General features: G+C 45.1%; 1 protein-coding gene and 1 pseudogene across 1 annotated transcript; both read right to left on the bottom strand.

Moving 5' to 3' along the window:
- Window positions 1–1,009: 1,009 nt before the first annotated feature.
- On the bottom strand, window positions 1,010–1,986 carry LOC127753208 (uncharacterized). Its single transcript, XM_052278674.1, has 3 exons — window positions 1,705–1,986; window positions 1,396–1,624; window positions 1,010–1,316 (listed from the first exon to the last, which is right to left on the bottom strand). The coding sequence occupies exons 1-3, from the start codon at window positions 1,898–1,900 to the stop codon at window positions 1,196–1,198; spliced, it is 546 nt and encodes a 181-aa protein (XP_052134634.1). The 5' UTR covers window positions 1,901–1,986; the 3' UTR covers window positions 1,010–1,195.
- A 2,273-nt stretch (window positions 1,987–4,259) lies between these two features.
- On the bottom strand, window positions 4,260–16,812 carry LOC127753384 (putative laccase-1; annotated as a pseudogene).

Below are 16,812 nucleotides of genomic sequence, written 5' to 3'. Positions count from 1 at the left end.
ATATGGCCTCCTTTGCAGGAAGTTCGATGGCGCCTGCGTCTACAAGATCGAAGTAGCACCGTCAACATGAGTGAGGAGAAGTCTGCGATGCGCTCCCTATCCTCCACCTCCTGCAATCCCTCCTGCTCCTCGGGCCATCGGCGGGTGGTTCGCCGCGGCGTCATAGCCACGACGCGCAGGTGGCAGAGGATCCGGCGCGACGCCACCGCTCACCCGTGCACGCCGCCTCCTCTCCTCCGCTAGCTAGCGCCCCCTCCCTTCTCCTGATTCGGCCTCCGGGTCGACGGCCACCACCGCCGCTCTTCTCTTCATTGGGCTCAACGGATCTTGCCGAAGTTTGTATCGGCGACGGCTATTGCGTGCTTGTGGTGACTCCTGCAGCATGACGATAGCTTCGCGCGTCAAGGAAGGGCAGCAGCATGGCGGCGGGGAGCGCAAGGGAGGGTGAGGTGGCCGGGCGGTGGTGAAGAAGACGAGCCCGCGCCTTGAGAGAGGACATGAGCGGGTGGTCCGCTGCGGCGCGCGGGTGGCGGAGGATCCGGTGGGCGGCGAGGCGTGCATCGGGAGGAGGGATGGGTGGAGTAGGGGTCGAGTGCTTTTGCGAGAAAAAATCAAGCTTCGTTGGTCCATCGCAGCGAACTTCTGGGGAGCAAGGAGACACATGGCAGATTTTCGGAGAGGAAAAGCTTAATTTATAGGACGCCACGTGGCCCAATCTCTAACCAGGGATAGAGCCCTGAAATCGGTATTAGAGATTTCACCACCAATTAATTTTAGAGTTTTGTATGAAGTGAGTGTAGCTTAATTAGTTAGGGTTACTTGTGATATAGGCTATTATTCTTTCAATGGTAGCCCATGTATCCGTCAACAACCGATCGATAACGAGATGCCTTTACGGCTCATTGTTCCTTCAGTGATAGTCGTTGCAGCGAGGCGCCTGTGCGTCGTTTGTACCGTGTTTCAAAAACTTTTTTGCAAAATTAAGAAACATGTGCAACGGTATAGCAAAAGCACAGATGAGACGCAGGGCAGCACACAGTAAAAATGTTTATTGACGGCGCTTCAGGGTAGGAACTTTGGAAGGACAAATTCAGCACTGAGCAGGAACAACAATGGTAAAACAAGTGTCTCTCTCTTGATTCTCTTTCCCCCTCGAAAGCTGGTCTTCCGGATGTAATGGCGATCCATCATCAGTTCAGTTGCTCGTGCAGTGGCCGCCGTCGTCTTCGTCGCCGGCGTCGGGAGGCGGCTTGACGACCATGATCGGGCAGCTCGCGCGGTGCGCGCAGTAGTCGCTGACGCTGCCCAGGAACGCCCTGCGCGACGCCATGGAGTCCTGGTCACTGACAGTGACACGAACAGCTAGGGGGTGTGTGCGTGACTGCGTGTGTGTACCTCTTGAGGGCGCCGAGGCCGCGGCTGCCGACGACGAGCAGGCCGGCGCCGGCGTCCTCAGCGGCGCGGCACAGCGCCTCCCGGGGCTCCCCCTCCACCGCCACCGTCGCCGCGGCCACCCCACGCCGCTCGCAGATCAGCCTCGCCCTGACGAGCAGGTTCCGCGCGTTCTCCGCCTGCGCCGCCCGCACCGCCTCCATCATCGACGCCGCGCCGTACACCGCCGACCCTGCGCGAACACCCGTAAGCAATCACCCCTCGAGACAGCTGCGCATTGCGGCGGCCCGACGGGGACGACGACTGACTGACCTGGGCCGACGGGGAACATGACGTGGTGGAGCGGCTCAATGGCATGGACAAGCACCAGCTCCGGCGCCGGCCGCGGCACCTGCTCCTCCTCGCCGCCGTCGCCGGTGGCGGCGGCGGGGAAGAAGAGGTGGTCGAGCACCCAGGACAGCGCGCGGTGGCTGCCACGGCTGTCGTCCACCGCCACAAGCACCTTCATCTGCGAATTCTTGATTTCTTTGGAGTTTGGACTGATCTCGCCGAGGTGATTGGAATGGCACGACTAGTGAATTGGGATCGGTGCCAAAAAGAACAGGGATCATTTATAATAGGAGTCGGCATGCGTGCCGGTGGAGATAGGAGGTGATGTGTTTGGATGAGAACATCGGTGGCGCGGGGGCGGGGATGGCGTTCGTGCGTGTCGGGAGATGGGAGCAAGTGGCGAACCGGGAGCGCGCGCCGCCCTGGTTTCGCCAGCGCCGAGCCGCCACGCCGCGCGGGGCACACGGTTTTCTCGCCCACGTCGCGGGCCCTGTATTATCTATCTGCTGTGTTTGCCACTGGAAGCACAACAGCAGCACAGCTTTGGTGGTAGTTACTCCAGAAACTAGTAGTCACGAAAAAAAAAAAGTAAAGTGCACGGCTGATATCTAAATGTATGTGGGTGTATAATTAGATCCCTAAACTCTCATAATTTTTTTCCCTCAACTTATCTCGTGTGTATATAGATTCAAACGGATAGTAAGGAAAAAATTAAGAACATATTTTTCTCCTCTCTTTTATCATTTACTTTTTTCAAAATTAAAAACATCATTTTCTTCTCTCTCCTCTCTTTTTAAATTTATTTTTTTCTATGTGACTGACACGTTGGATCCACTGACACATACTTCCCCCGTCCCATAAAAAACGAACCCAAGATTAGATGGGACATATTCTAGTACTATAAATCTGGACACATGTATGTCCAGATTCGTAGTACTAAGATATGCCATATCCCGTACTAGGTTGTTTTTTTATGGAACGGAGGAAGTAAACGCCACGTCATCTCACGGAGCGGGTTGGAACCCGTTTAGACATATATGGCACTCATGATAAGTTTGGGGCCGAAAAATTCATCTTAAGAGTTTAGGGAACTAGATGATATATCCGTACAAGTTTAATGACCGCATGTGCACTTCACTCAAACAAAAACATTGTGAGACTAAGGGGGTGTTGTTTAGATCCAGAGGTGTAAAGTTTTGGCGTGTTACATTGGATTTTATATAGGGTGTCATATAGGATGTTCGGGCACTACTAAAAAAACTAACTATAGAATCCGTCATTAAACTGCGAGACGAATTTATTAAGCCTAATTAATCCGTCATTAGCAAATGTTTACTGTAACACCACATTGTCAAATCATGGAGCAATTAGGCTTAAAAGAATCGTCTCGTAAATTAGTCACAATATGTGCAATTAGTTATTTTTTAAGCATATATTTAATGCTTCATGTAGGTGTTCAAACGTTTGAACATGACAGGGTGAAAAATTTTAGGGTGGGATCTAAACAGGGCCTAAGCAAGAGTGGGTACAATAATAAACTACTCCCTCCGATCCATAATATAAGGGATTTTGACTTTTTACTTGCACTGTTTGACCACTCGTCTTATTCAACAAATTTGTGCAAATATAAAAAACAAAAAGTTGTGCTTAAAGTACTTTGGATAATAAAGTAAGTCACAAATAAAATAAATAATAATTCTAAATTTTTTTAATAAGACGAATGGTCAAACAATACAAGCAAAAAGTCAAAATCTCTTATATTATAGGACGGAGGGAGTATAAGTTAGCAATAGACACATGTCAAGAAGATAAAAGAGTAGAGAGAAGAGTAGTGAGCTATAGATTTGTAGCCAATTATAGTACTGGCTCTAAGATATAATGTGTGTATGACATGTGAGATCAGTGGCGTAGCAAGAATTTTCTCAAGCCTAGGGCTCAACCAGCATAATTTACATAATTTACCTTTTATTTTTCATATTTTTGAAGTTTTCAAATGTAAATTTTAATGAATATTTAGGTTTAGGAGTATGCTGCCCTACCCCTGTTTCCGCCACTGTGTGAGACTATATATTAATAGTGTAGTATAAGTTCATACGTACCCATCGTATGAATTAACTATTAAATTGATTATAGATAATTTGAAGCTATAGTTTAATATACTATTAAACTTGCTCTAAGGTCATCACAGTTGCGAAAAACTAAAACAGTGTAACACAATTTAACACTGGGAATTAATAGTCAAGATAGCGAGGATGTGTGTGTTTATAAAGAAAGATGTCATAATAACGATCCACTGCAAATACATTATTTAGTTATATTCATAATTTGAATAACAAAAATTCAAAAAAATAAATTGAATAACAAAAATTCCAAACTATCATGACAGAACGAAGTGACTAACAATTACAAGGCAGGACGTTCTTCCTTTTCAGCGAAAGAAGGAAAAAAAAAATAAACCACTAAATCAATCAACAAAACAAACAAATTTCCGCTTGCTTGTGTTTGCACACTCTTGTTATTTTCCTTGAACCACGGTCATTAGCACTCAGGCATGTTTGGAGGACGAGGCAACATCTGAGCCTGCGGCGTCTTGCCATCCTTCACGATGAACACAGTGTCCATCCCCCATACCACGTGGCGATCAAAATGGCAATGCATGAACCACACACCTGAACAATGAAAATAAACACGAACTTTTTTTTAAAAAAAAAAACTGCACATGAAAGTACCATATCAAAATACCACAATCCGATCGAAATCCGAATAACTCACCTGGATTGTCTGCGCGGAAGCGGATTGCGGCCATACCACGTGGCGATCAAAATGGCAATGCATGAACCACACACCTGAACAATGAAAATAAACACGAACTTTTTTTAAAAAAAAAACTGCACATGAAAGTACCATATCAAAATACCACAATCCGATCGAAATCCGAATAACTCACCTGGATTGTCTGCACGGAAGCGGATTGCGGCCCAGCTGGACTTGGGCACGGAGACCGTGTTCTGGAACGGCGGGTCGACGAGGTTGTAGGTCGTCGGGTCCCTGCGCTCGTCGAAGGTTCCGGACCCTCGTCCCACGACATAGAAGGCAAAGCCGTGCAGATGCATAGGATGGTTCTCGCTGGACAAGTCCTGGAACACCACCTCCACCACCGTGCCGTACTCCACCACCTTCACCTTGGTGCCGCGCTTCGTTAGCAAGGGCCCGCCGCCGTTGTCGCCGGTGGGGTTGACGAAGGCATTCACCGGCTTGTTGGGGAAGTCCTCCTCGTACACGCTGCGGCCGGAGCCGTAGTAGTAGGCGTCGAGGACGTCGATGGCCGGGCTCTCGAAGCTAACATTGTTGAGGCTCGCCGCGAACCGGTTGCCTTGGGGTCCCTTGCACGACTTGTTTGTCGCGTTGGTGGTGTCGCAGGGAAGAAAGTTGACGTCGATGTCGATGAGCATGCGCTCGTCGACCTGCGTCGGTACGTGCACCGGGTGGTCCTGGTTGCCTAACGACTTGAGCTGCGTGACGAACGCCATCGCTGCGTCCTCGTCCTTGATGGCCGGCAGGAGGAGAGGGAATTCCGGTGGCCCGGGTGGCCTCGCCGTGGGGCTATCCGTGTACTCCACGATGGCCGTGGCGGTGCTATTGTTGAAAGGGATGGTGTCAACCGGTAACGTGATAAACGCCCTCGCGGCCATGTAATAACGGCTGTTGGACCCCAAGGTGCGGTTGGCCTCGAGGAGCACGTCCATGGTCTGGCCCGGCGCGATCATGATGTAGTCGACGGTGAGCGGCTTGGTGTAGCGGGCGTCGATGCTGACCACGGTGAGGCAGTGCCCGGCGATGGCGAAGAACATGTCGTTGGTGAGCCCCGCGTTGATGACCCTGAGCAGGTACATGTTGCCCTGCTGCACGGCCACCTTGAATGTGTCATCCCTAGAGCAGAGAGGGAACATGTCCCCGGGCTAGCCGTTGATGGTGTTCATGTCGGCTGGCTCCACATCTCCGCCGGTGCGCTTCGCCTCGTCGAGCACGTGCTCTGCGTCGTCATTCCACCACTCGCCTGCAAACACATTATAGCGATGATTCAGATCAAAACATACACGAAGCATTGCATTGCACTGCACGACGGAACTAATATTATCAAATAAGATTCGGCTCCATCGTTTAGCTTATTGTGGAGAATAAGCCAAACAATATATTTGCAGACGAAAAATAATTTATAAAAAAGATTTTTATATTCGTGTCACGCGCGCGTACCGAGGATGATGGGTATCTCCTTGTCTGGCTTGTTGAAGGGGAAGGTGGTGCCGTGCTTGGGGTGGATGACGATGGCGCCGTGGACGGTGGCGCGGTCGAAGTCGCTGTGCGCGTGCCACCACAGCGTGCCCTCCTCCTCGAACAGGATCACTTGGTAGGTGAAGTTGCCGCCTGGCCGGATCGGGCACTGCGTGATGAACTCCGGCCCATCCGACCACGGGTTCCGTGGCTGGTCCACGCCGTGCCTGTGCCACAATAAAATCATCGAGAACACCGCAAGTTTCGAGCCAAGGACAATGCCCTTTCGGTCCATTGTTTCATTTATTCGTGGAATAAACCAAACGATATATGGAATAAACCAAACGATATATTTACAAACGAAAAGTAATCTACTATTTATCTATTATCTACTAAAAGTCGATGAGACTTCCTATAAACGTTGTTAAGCCGCCAAGTGGCGCTCTAATAAAATAGAGAAATTCCTAGAAATTCTAAGAAAAAAGAAAAATATCTACCCGTTGATTTTCAATTAAATTGGTTGGTCCAATATTATACACCGTTAGATAAAATTGATCTTAAAACAAACTAAATACTATGGGTCCTACCTATCTTCCACCCGCGCGTTGGCAGGTGGCAGGTGGAGTATATACGTACGTATACATTTTTTCCATTTATTTTTTCTTTTTTCCATTTATTTATATATATATATATATATATATTGCATATATTTTTTAAATAATCATAATTTTACAAAACAAAGAATCTACCATCATATAACAAAAAATCTTCCTTTCAAATAATGCACTATTTTAAAATAAATTTTACACAATTATATTATGTACCTATTAAATAAACAATATCTATATTAACTAATTTATACTTATACGTACACTTAAACTGATGGCCCCATTATATAAATCATCAGATCTACTTTTTATTACATTGGTATATTATTCTTAAGTAATGCACTGTTTCAAAATAAGGTCTACACCATTATATTGTGTACCCATTAAATTAACAATTTAAAATCTATATTAACTAATGTACACTTACACTAGAACTGGTGGATTTATTATTATAATCATCGGATCTATTGTTTGCTAATAAATAAAGCGTCCGAAATTCTCTTTTTGCCCGCTGCACAATGCACATCTGCACCTTTACCTTTCGCATGTGTGACAAGGTGTAGTGTCTGAGACATATAAGGTGATCACAACCGCTGTAGAGCTACCGCTTTGCCACATATCAAATCATATATGGAGATGATTAATTTTGTTAATAACATGAAAAGAAAATTAAAGGTGTGATGCAGCGAGAGAATAATTAAGCACCATGGGTTGTGTTTTTCTCAACACTAATTAGCTCTGTTTAAGTTGAAACCGAGAGTTGATTACATAATAATTATAATGTATTGTGTTATGTCGTATTTGGATTTTGTACTATTTGTTCGTAAAGGTGAAAGGAATCATTATGTTATAAATGTGAGTGTAATATTGACGAATATTAATATAACTCTTACTGTGATAAGGGTGATAAAGGGAGTTTAAGGCCCTTTATTTTTTTTCTCGATTCCATATTTTGGATTTTTGTTTGCACGCTTTCCAAGTTTCTAAATAGTGTCTTCTTTAAACAATATTCTAACTTTTTAGAAGTCAATTCATTTGTTTATACCCTTAAATAGCTATCACATAAATTATATAATTCATTAATTTCAGCTATCCTAAACCTTAAGTACTACATATTTTTTTCATGCGAGTCATGGTGATAAATCATTAAAGTCGTAAAATGAATATGTAAGAGTTACAATTGTAAATAGGTGTCAAAATTAATTGCTATTAATTTTTTTTAGATAATGGGAATTTATAAAACCCGGCTTCTACACCAACGGGGTGTATACAGCCACAGAAAATCCGACCAAACAAGCTCAGTTCATACACACATGTTCACAAACAAAAGGAGCACAAAGGCTCAAGCACCTTACATAAAACTAAAAGAGCACAAAGACTTCCAACGTCTTTCAAAGTGAAAAAACCTTCCAAACAAACTAACGACCACATTACTCCTTTAACTGCTTTCTCATGTTCCATCCATCTTTACCAAAGAAGTGCATGACAGATGTCTCTAACAGTTTGCATCCTTCCTTCATCACATCGCGCTCATCTTCTTTAAGCAGCAAGGACCATTGTCGAGCCCAATACGTCCCCCTGAAAATAACATGCAAGTAAGAGTTAAAATTGGAGCCATTGAAGACCACATCATTTCTACAAATCCACATTGCCCACAACAACGCCGCAATCCCTATAAAGATTTGGTGCTTTAGCCTAGATTGTAAACCCTTTAGCCAAATCCCAAACATATTAGCAACATTGTTAGGCGGATTTATCCCAAATGTTATAAAAAGGGTACTCCAAACAAATCTAGCCACATGACAATCAAAGAAGAGATGTTGTATCGTTTCATTGTGGTTACAAAAACAACACTTAGTGCTGCCCTTCCAATTTCTTTTTGCTAGATTGTCCTTCGTGAGAATCACTCCCTTCTTTAAATACCAGAGGAAGATTTTGTTTTTCAAAGGAATTCTAAGCTTCCAAATTAAATCCTTCCTTGGCACTACATTCTCATACATAATCATTTTATACATGGAACTAACCGAAAATATTCCGGTTTTGTTAACTTTCCAAATAAGCTTGTCTCTATGGTTTGAGAGCCTAACAAGAACCACTTTAGCCACTAGGTTAAACCATGCAACCAAATTCTCCCCCACCAAAGCCCTTCTGAACTCAACATTTAACGGCACTTTATCTATAACATCCGCAACAATAGCATTCTTATTCCTTACAAGATTGTATAAATTAGGGTACAACTTTTCAAAAGGTAAATCACCAATCCAGCAATCCTCCTAGAATCTTATCTGAGAACCATCCCCCACCTTAAAGGCACCGCCTTTAAAAAAGACATCCCTCACCCCCATTAGCCCAGCCCAGAAATGTGAATCTCCAGGGCGTTTCTCGACTTGTGTGATGGTTTTCTTAGTCAAGTATTTATTCCTAAGAATGTCCTGCCAAACCCCTTCTTCATTGATGAGTTTGTACAACCATTTGCTAAGCAAGCATTTATTTTGTATCTCTAAGTTCTGTATACCCAAGCCACCACATTCCTTTGGTTTGCACAATACACTCCATCTTGCTAACCTATACTTCTTCTTATGTTCATCACATTGCCAGAAAAATATAGATCTATAATAGTCTAGCTTTTTGAGAATACCCTTAGGGATCTCAAAGAAGGACAACATGAATATCGCTAAACTACTTAACACTGAATTGATAAGGACCAACCTTCCTCCTACCGAGAGAAATTTTCCTTTCCAACTACTCAGTTTCTTTTGAATCCTCTCCTCCACACCCTGCCAATCCTTATTGTTGATTCTCTTGTGATGCATTGGAATCCCTAAGTATTTAAAAGGGTAATCCTCGGTATCACACACAAATAATTTGACGTACTCATGCTCCACATCTTTTGCCTTGCCATAGCAAAATAACTCACTCTTATGGAAATTAATCTTTAAGCCAGATAATTTCTCAAATGTACTTAGTACAAGCTTGAGATCTCTGGCTTCATCAAGATCATGATCCATAAAAAGAATAGTATCATCAGCGTATTGTAAAATAGAAAGACCATTATCAACTAAATGAGGTACCACTCCTTTGAATCTGCCTTGATCTTTCGCTCTTTGTATTAAAATGGCTAACATATCTGCAACAAGATTGAACAGAATAGGTGACAAAGGATCACCTTGCCTCAAACCTTTCCTTGTTTGAAAATAACTCCCAATCTCATCATTTACTTTGACTGCCACACTCCCACCCCTAACAATCGAGTCAATCCAATCGCACCACTTAGAAGAGAAACCTTTCATTCGCAATGACTGTTGTAGAAACTTCCAATCAACTTTGTCATATGCTTTCTCAAAGTCTAGCTTTAGAATCACTCCATTCTTCTTTTTCTTGTGCAATTCATGAAGTGTTTCATGCAAAATTACCACTCCTTCCATAATGTTCCTTCCTGACAGGAAAGTTGTCTGCGAAGGTTTAATGACCTTCTGAGCCACTAGGGCTATTCGATTGGCCATTACCTTCGTAAAAATTTTAAAACTAACATTCAACAGACAAATGGGCCTATACTGTTGAATTCTACTGGCGTCCTTTTGTTTGGGAAGGAGAGTAATGATTCCAAAATTTAATCTGTGCAGTGGCAAAGTTCCTTCATGAAAATCGCGAAAGACGGCCATAAGATCATCCTTGATTACATCCCAGAACACTTGGTAAAACTCTGCTAGGAAACCATCAGGTCCCGGAGCTTTGTTGTGTTCCATTTGAAAAATTGCTTCTTTAACTTCCAACTCCTTGAAGCTTTCACTCAACAACTCATTCTCAACATCCGTGACCTATGTAATATCATCTCTTTGGGATTCCACCATAGAAAAATTATTTTCCTCCGGCGCTCCAAAAAGATTTTTATAATACTTGGATATGTATTTCTTTAATTGCACATCACCCTTAATCACATCCTCCTCTTGCTCTAATTGAAAGATTCTCGTCTTCCTATGCTTGCCATTGGCCACTAAATGATAATATTTCGTGTTACGGTCTCCTTCTATTATGTGCTTAGTTTTTGCCCTTTGGTACCATTTTATTTCTTCTTCCCTCAACAATTGGGCCAATCTATTTTTTACAAAGAGTTTCAAATCTAACTCTTGATTAGACAACAGTTGGACTTCAGCCTTCTTTTCTAGCTCGTCTGTTTTTGCTATCAAAAGAACCTTCTCCCTCTTGATCACCCCGCTAACATTCTTCGCCCACCCTCTCAAAAACTGTCGGAGCCTACGAATCTTAAATTGCCATTTTTCCAACATATTAGACCCTCTACTTTCCTTTCTCCAAATGTCTTCTACTAGATCCACAAAGCCATCTCTTAGCAACCATCCAAGCTCAAACTTGAACAACGGTTGTTTATTAGCATGTGTCCCAGCCCCCGTATCCAGCAACAAAGGAGTATGGTCAGAGAGTTCTCTATTAAGAGCCCTAACAGTTGCTAACGGATACTTTTGTTCCCATTCAGTACTTATTAGCACTCTATCCAACTTCTCAAAGTTGGATTGTGCAACGAGTTGGCCCATGTAAATTTTCGACCAGAGAGCTCTAGTTCTCTCAAATCCAGGCTGTCTATGACAACGTTGAACAAAAATGGCCACTTTCCATCAAAGTTATTATTATTCTTTTCACTAGCCTTCCTTATGATATTGAAGTCTCCTCCCATAAGAATAGGTATAGACTCTTTATTACAAGCATTAACAAGCTCTACAAGGAAAGCCTCCTTATATTCTTCTTGTGCTGCCCCATACACTGCCAGAACGCACCATTGGAAGCCATCTACCTTATTTTGCACATGGAACTTTACATACAAATCTCCCTCCTCTATACTTGCAACCTCAAAGAATTCCAAATTAACCCCCAAAAGAATACCCACAGATCTCCCCTTCGGTCTTGTCCAATGCCACATAAAATCTTTACCACCACAAATATTTTTTAGACTAGAATCTGAAAAATCACGTTTTCCAGTTTCCAAAAGAGCAATGAAGTCTAGCTTCCACTCCTTGGAAGTCTCTGAAAGGAATCTAAATTTAGCCAAGTCACCTAGACCTCTGCTATTCCAAAAAATTCCTTTCATGACATACTTTTCTTATTTTTCAAGATCACTTTCACTTTTTGTCCCTTGTTTCTTTTGAAGGATGATTTGGACTTATAAACCTTGAAACCCTTTTTTAAGTCACAACTTAGGTGATCGGGTTCTTCGTCCATAACTTCGTCCACTAAGCCACCACATAAGTGACCAAGGACTAAGTTATCCACCATCTCATCCTCCTCTGACTCAAGTTCTCCTTCTAAGTTTCCAACTAAATCAGCTTTAGGTGCAACATAATTTCTAAGTCTAGTCTCTTCAACATTTTTCAAACTAACTATTGAACCTAAAATTTCAGCACTAGAGCTACCAAGATTAATACCTATGTTGCATAGGTTATCAATAATAGAAGGACAAGACAAAGACAAAAATGAACCATTAACATCATTACCTGACTACGGCTCCAGGTTCTTTCGTGCCTTTCTCTTTGTAGCCTTTTCCACCGAGTGTTCTCCTCCACTTGAGGCTAGCCTTACACTAGCCCGAGTTGGTGTAGTCGCCACCTCTTTAACCATTGCAGCCCGCACTATTTTCTCCTCTATCATCTTGCCCACCTCTTCCTCTCCATCACCCTGCTCAATATCATCCCCACCTTCAACCTCCCGCTGTCCTATTTCCCCTTCATGCACAGCCGGCTACCCCTCCTCATGCATTACTTTATCACACACCTCCTCCAAGAGACTTACAACAGCCCCATCAATGATTTTCGAAGCCATTTCTCCGAAAAACTTTTCCTGCACCCCATCCATACCTTGGTTCCCATTGTCACCACCGAAATTTCCCTCCATCTTCCCCTCCTCTTTGTCATCTAACACCATATCATCACTCTTCGCCCTCTTGGTCTCCTTTTCCCTTAATTCATCCTCCTCTTGACCCCCATCCTCCTTATCATCCCCACCATCCCCACCTTGCTCTATCTCCACCTCATCTCCACTTTCGTCATATCCCTTCTTTTCTAACTCAAACTCAAGCTCAAAGTAATGATCTCCAATCACTACATCCACCCTCCTAGGAACCACTTTGGACTTAAAATAGCCATGAAAATTCTTCCAAAGGTATTCTTCCTTGTGGTTTTCATATCCACCATTTGGGTAGCACCCAACAAGGACCCTACCGCCCAAAGTGTGAGATATTCCCTTAATTTCTTCCTCAGCCCGTACACCTTTACCCAAACTTTGGGCAAAAGGTACCCTTCCTCTTCTTCAAACCATTCCTCAAATTGCAAGCGCATCCCGGTGGCTAACCCATTGTCCTTCACATCAGCCCCTCCAAATGCAATTGCTCGTTGAAGTTCAACTTTCGATGGAAAAAGAACAACAAAAGAGTTATCATCTTTCTCCGATGGCTACCACTTCCACTTGTTAGACACAATTCTTTGTTGTTCCTCCACCACTTGCTCCTTAGTCAAAACACCTCCTACACATGATACCAACCTTAGTAGTCCCCTTCTTACTCCTTGGCAGCGGGTTGTGTGGTATGTGGTGGAAACCAAGTCCCTCTACCGAGTAACCTACCGCTTGAACCGCTGGCTTAGGAAGCTTCAAAACAGGGTAGCGATGGTTCACATGGTCCTTGTAATCACATATGTCACAATAAATCTCTGTGCTGCAATTTTTGAAGCATGGCCTTTTTGAAAACATCTCGAGCATACTTTCCCTTTCTCTACCCCTAGTTGCTGATCCTCAAACAAAGATGGATCACACTCCATCTCCACAAAGTCCCCATTTTCTTCTTTCTTCTCAACCATTGGCTGCTTCTCCTTTCTTGCCAGCACCAGGACCTCCACCTCCCCTACTTTCACCCGGCCTGCACCACCATTCCTCTCCGAGCTAGCAGCTCCCCCCTTCTCCTCTCCCTTTCTTCCCATATCATCCATTTTCCTCTCAAAAGCTGGACGTTGTGACCCGAATCCTCTTGCTGACCCTCTCCCTGGTCTTCCTGCAAAACCGCCGCACCTTGGGCCAAAGCCACGAGCCCGTCTCGGGCGGTAACCATGCCTCTGCCACCTCTGACCGAAGCTACCCTGCTGCCCAAAACCATAGCCCGGATCAAACCCCATGCGACTTCCCTGAAAGCCTGTTCCAAAACCTTCCTCCTCCTCCCTGAAGCTACCTCTTTGCCCCCCAATCTTTGTTGCTACACCCATCGTAACCATCTTTCCTCCTTGCCATCCCTCCCTTCCGAACCTCCTTCTTCTCCTCTTCGGCTCTAACCTGCAGCTTGCCGCCTACACACACAGACCCCCTTCTTCGCTGCCTCTTTCCTCCCCTCTCTATTGCGAATGTTTAGTCCTAGCTGCGACTGCCGCCTCGGTCGCTCAATCTCCCCCTTGTTACGTTCCTTCCGAGCCAAAGAATGGCGGCCCGCGTGCGAGAGGAGTCGGCCCAACACTGAACAAAATTTAACATTTACTCCCCTATCTCCCTTGCCGATCTGCAACGTGGGACCATCCATATTAGTGCCGCCGTGGAGAAGACTCGAACAGACAGACGCCTCGTCTTCTTGCGCTAATTGTCGACCAGAAAACTGAAGACTACTTGCCTTATCGAGGTTCCCCGAGAAAGTAGATGCATTAACATCCTCTCTTTTTGAGAACTTCGCCGGCGTTTTTTCTAACCCTGCCGTCCTCTTCCTCTGCCAATCCTCAAGCGCTGCTGAGAGGAAGGTTTCAAGCTTCCTGGGTTGCGAGATCCGCCGTGACGGCAGAGGTCCTTTCCAGGGTTTACACATCGAAACCTTCTTCCTGCAAACCGCAGCCACCAATCTATCTACAAGATGGTTCTTCCCCTTCGTCCTTGTGCTCCCTGGAAACGAATGAGCCTTTGGAGATGAATTTGTACACAACAAATACTCTCCCGCTGAAAGAATTTCATCAAGCGTGAAACCTTCTGCCATAGCCTTGCGTACGATGCTTCCTTTTTGAACTGATCCTACCACCTCCTCTTCTCGGTGACAAACCTGCTCTTCTTCCTCCTCACTATCTTCTCCATCGAGCACCCAAAAACGTGAACCAATAGCCCTAGGCCTAGTTTCACCTCTGGTCTCACTAGCGAAGTGTTTTGTTGGTGCGGAAAAACTGTCCTTAGGACACAATTCCAAGTCACACGCGAGGTTCACCTGTGACAGCATTATTGGCAGGCATACTTCTTCTTCCTCCTCTACCTTCTTCTCCCTTTGCAACTCATCCCTCAAACCAACTAGAGGCTCCCTCGTCATCACCGGCTGTGGCCAACTCGCCGAGCTGGCTGCCGGAGCCAAGGTCAGCCTCCGACCACCATAGCCACCGACCATCCTAGCACTCATCACCACGACTGCTCCTCAAAAAAACCACATCTGCCGCTCCTTCCTCCGAGCAGACAGCGAACAGCGCAAGAAACGCCGTTCGCCGGCAGCCAGCGCCGCCGCTCGCTGTCGACCGCTTAGCCTGACTGCCGTCGCCCACCGCCGGCCACCGGTCGCCGACCACTGAGAAGCTGCCTCTTGCCTAGCCCTTGCTAGCTAGGTCCAGCTTGCCAGGTACTGAAATTGGACGAAAAAACGAGAAGGACGCTTCCGCCGCCGACCGCCGCACGCCGCTCTCCGGCTGTCGCGTCGCCGGCTGCCCTCTGCCGCTCGTCGCTGGCAGCAGGCCTCCGAGCCTGGCAACCAACGCACGCCGCCGGCTCCCCGTGCCGCCGGACGACGCCGGTAACCGACCGCCGACCACCGTGCAGCTGTCTCTTACCTAGCCCCAGCTAGCTAGGTCCAGCTTGCATGGCACTGTTACACGAAGGAAAACTTACAATGCCAACCGCCGCTCGCCGTCGACCGTCGGCCACCGCTCACCGGTTGCCGCCGACCGCCGGCCGCCAGCCGCCGCTCACCGCTGCCCCCCGGATACCAAGGTTGCTTAGCGTGTGGTACCAGGATAGTGTCAATTGCTATTAATTAGACATCTAATGGCTTGCAAGCCACAAAATTAATTTCACTCTACATGTATGTATATAAAGATGGACGAAGTTGGAACAAATATTACCATATGTCCCATACATATATATTGCGCAGTTAATATTCTAATTACATGTGTTAAGTCATTTAAAATTCATGAAAATGCTCTCAAGCTGCGACGTGGTGCTCTAATAAATTAGGGCAAATATTAGAAATTCTAAGAAAAAAAAAATCAAAGTATCTATTTCTTGATATTCACTTAAATCGTTAGGTCCAATATTATAAACCATTAGATTAAATTGATTCTAGAACAAACTAAATACTACGAGGTCCCACCTCTCCTCCAGCGGCATAGGTACGCACCTACGTACGCTTCCCCTCCCTTTTTTTCGTTTTTTCTCCTTTTTTTTCCTATGCATATGCTTCCCTCCCTTTATTCCTATATCATACGCCTTCATGAGACGATTTAATCAAAAGAATTTTGAGTATCTTGCACTCGCATTTTTCATTTGCGGTCATACTACACGGTATATATATAGATGGACTATATGATAATTAACTAGCAATACCTTTCAATAATATAAGTGCCTGCACATACGCGCGGGCCACCTTCCTAGTTTATAAATAAAACTTTTATATACATGTTCTTAGCAATTTAAAAGTAAGGCTGAAAAATAAACTTCGATGAAAAAAAACGCCAAAATGAGTTTCAAATTTAAGGTTGAAGATTTAAATTTTGTTTGATAAGAGGCTTTGCAGCGGGTGGCAACGGATGTGGTTTACCAGTGGATGGTGATGTTTTTGTTGCCGTTGTTGTGGACGTTGACGATGACGAGGTCGCCCTTTCGCGCGTAGATGGTCGGGCCGGGGAACTGCCCGTTCACGGTGAGGATGCTCTTCTCGTGGCACAGCCTCGTGTGGTTAGTCTCCGTAATCTGCAGATCTCATCACGCATGGTTAAAACTCAAAACTCATTTCGTGCATTCATTAATTCCTGTACATCGACGACATTGATCCGCGAACAGGCTAGAATTCAAGCAGATCATCACTTGCAAAGAAATCGTAGTGGTGAGTCTTGGCGCCATGAGCGGGGTTAACTACTGCAAGTGCTAACACCACGCCTGCTAGTAACCAAAGCAATAATGCAGGTATCTTGCCTGTTGATCCCAT

This window comes from Oryza glaberrima, chromosome 10 (assembly GCF_000147395.1).
Source record: "Oryza glaberrima chromosome 10, OglaRS2, whole genome shotgun sequence".
Lineage (NCBI taxonomy): Eukaryota > Viridiplantae > Streptophyta > Magnoliopsida > Poales > Poaceae > Oryza > Oryza glaberrima.
Note: the sequence above shows the minus strand (reverse complement) of the source record. Positions and strands in the feature narration are given on the sequence as shown.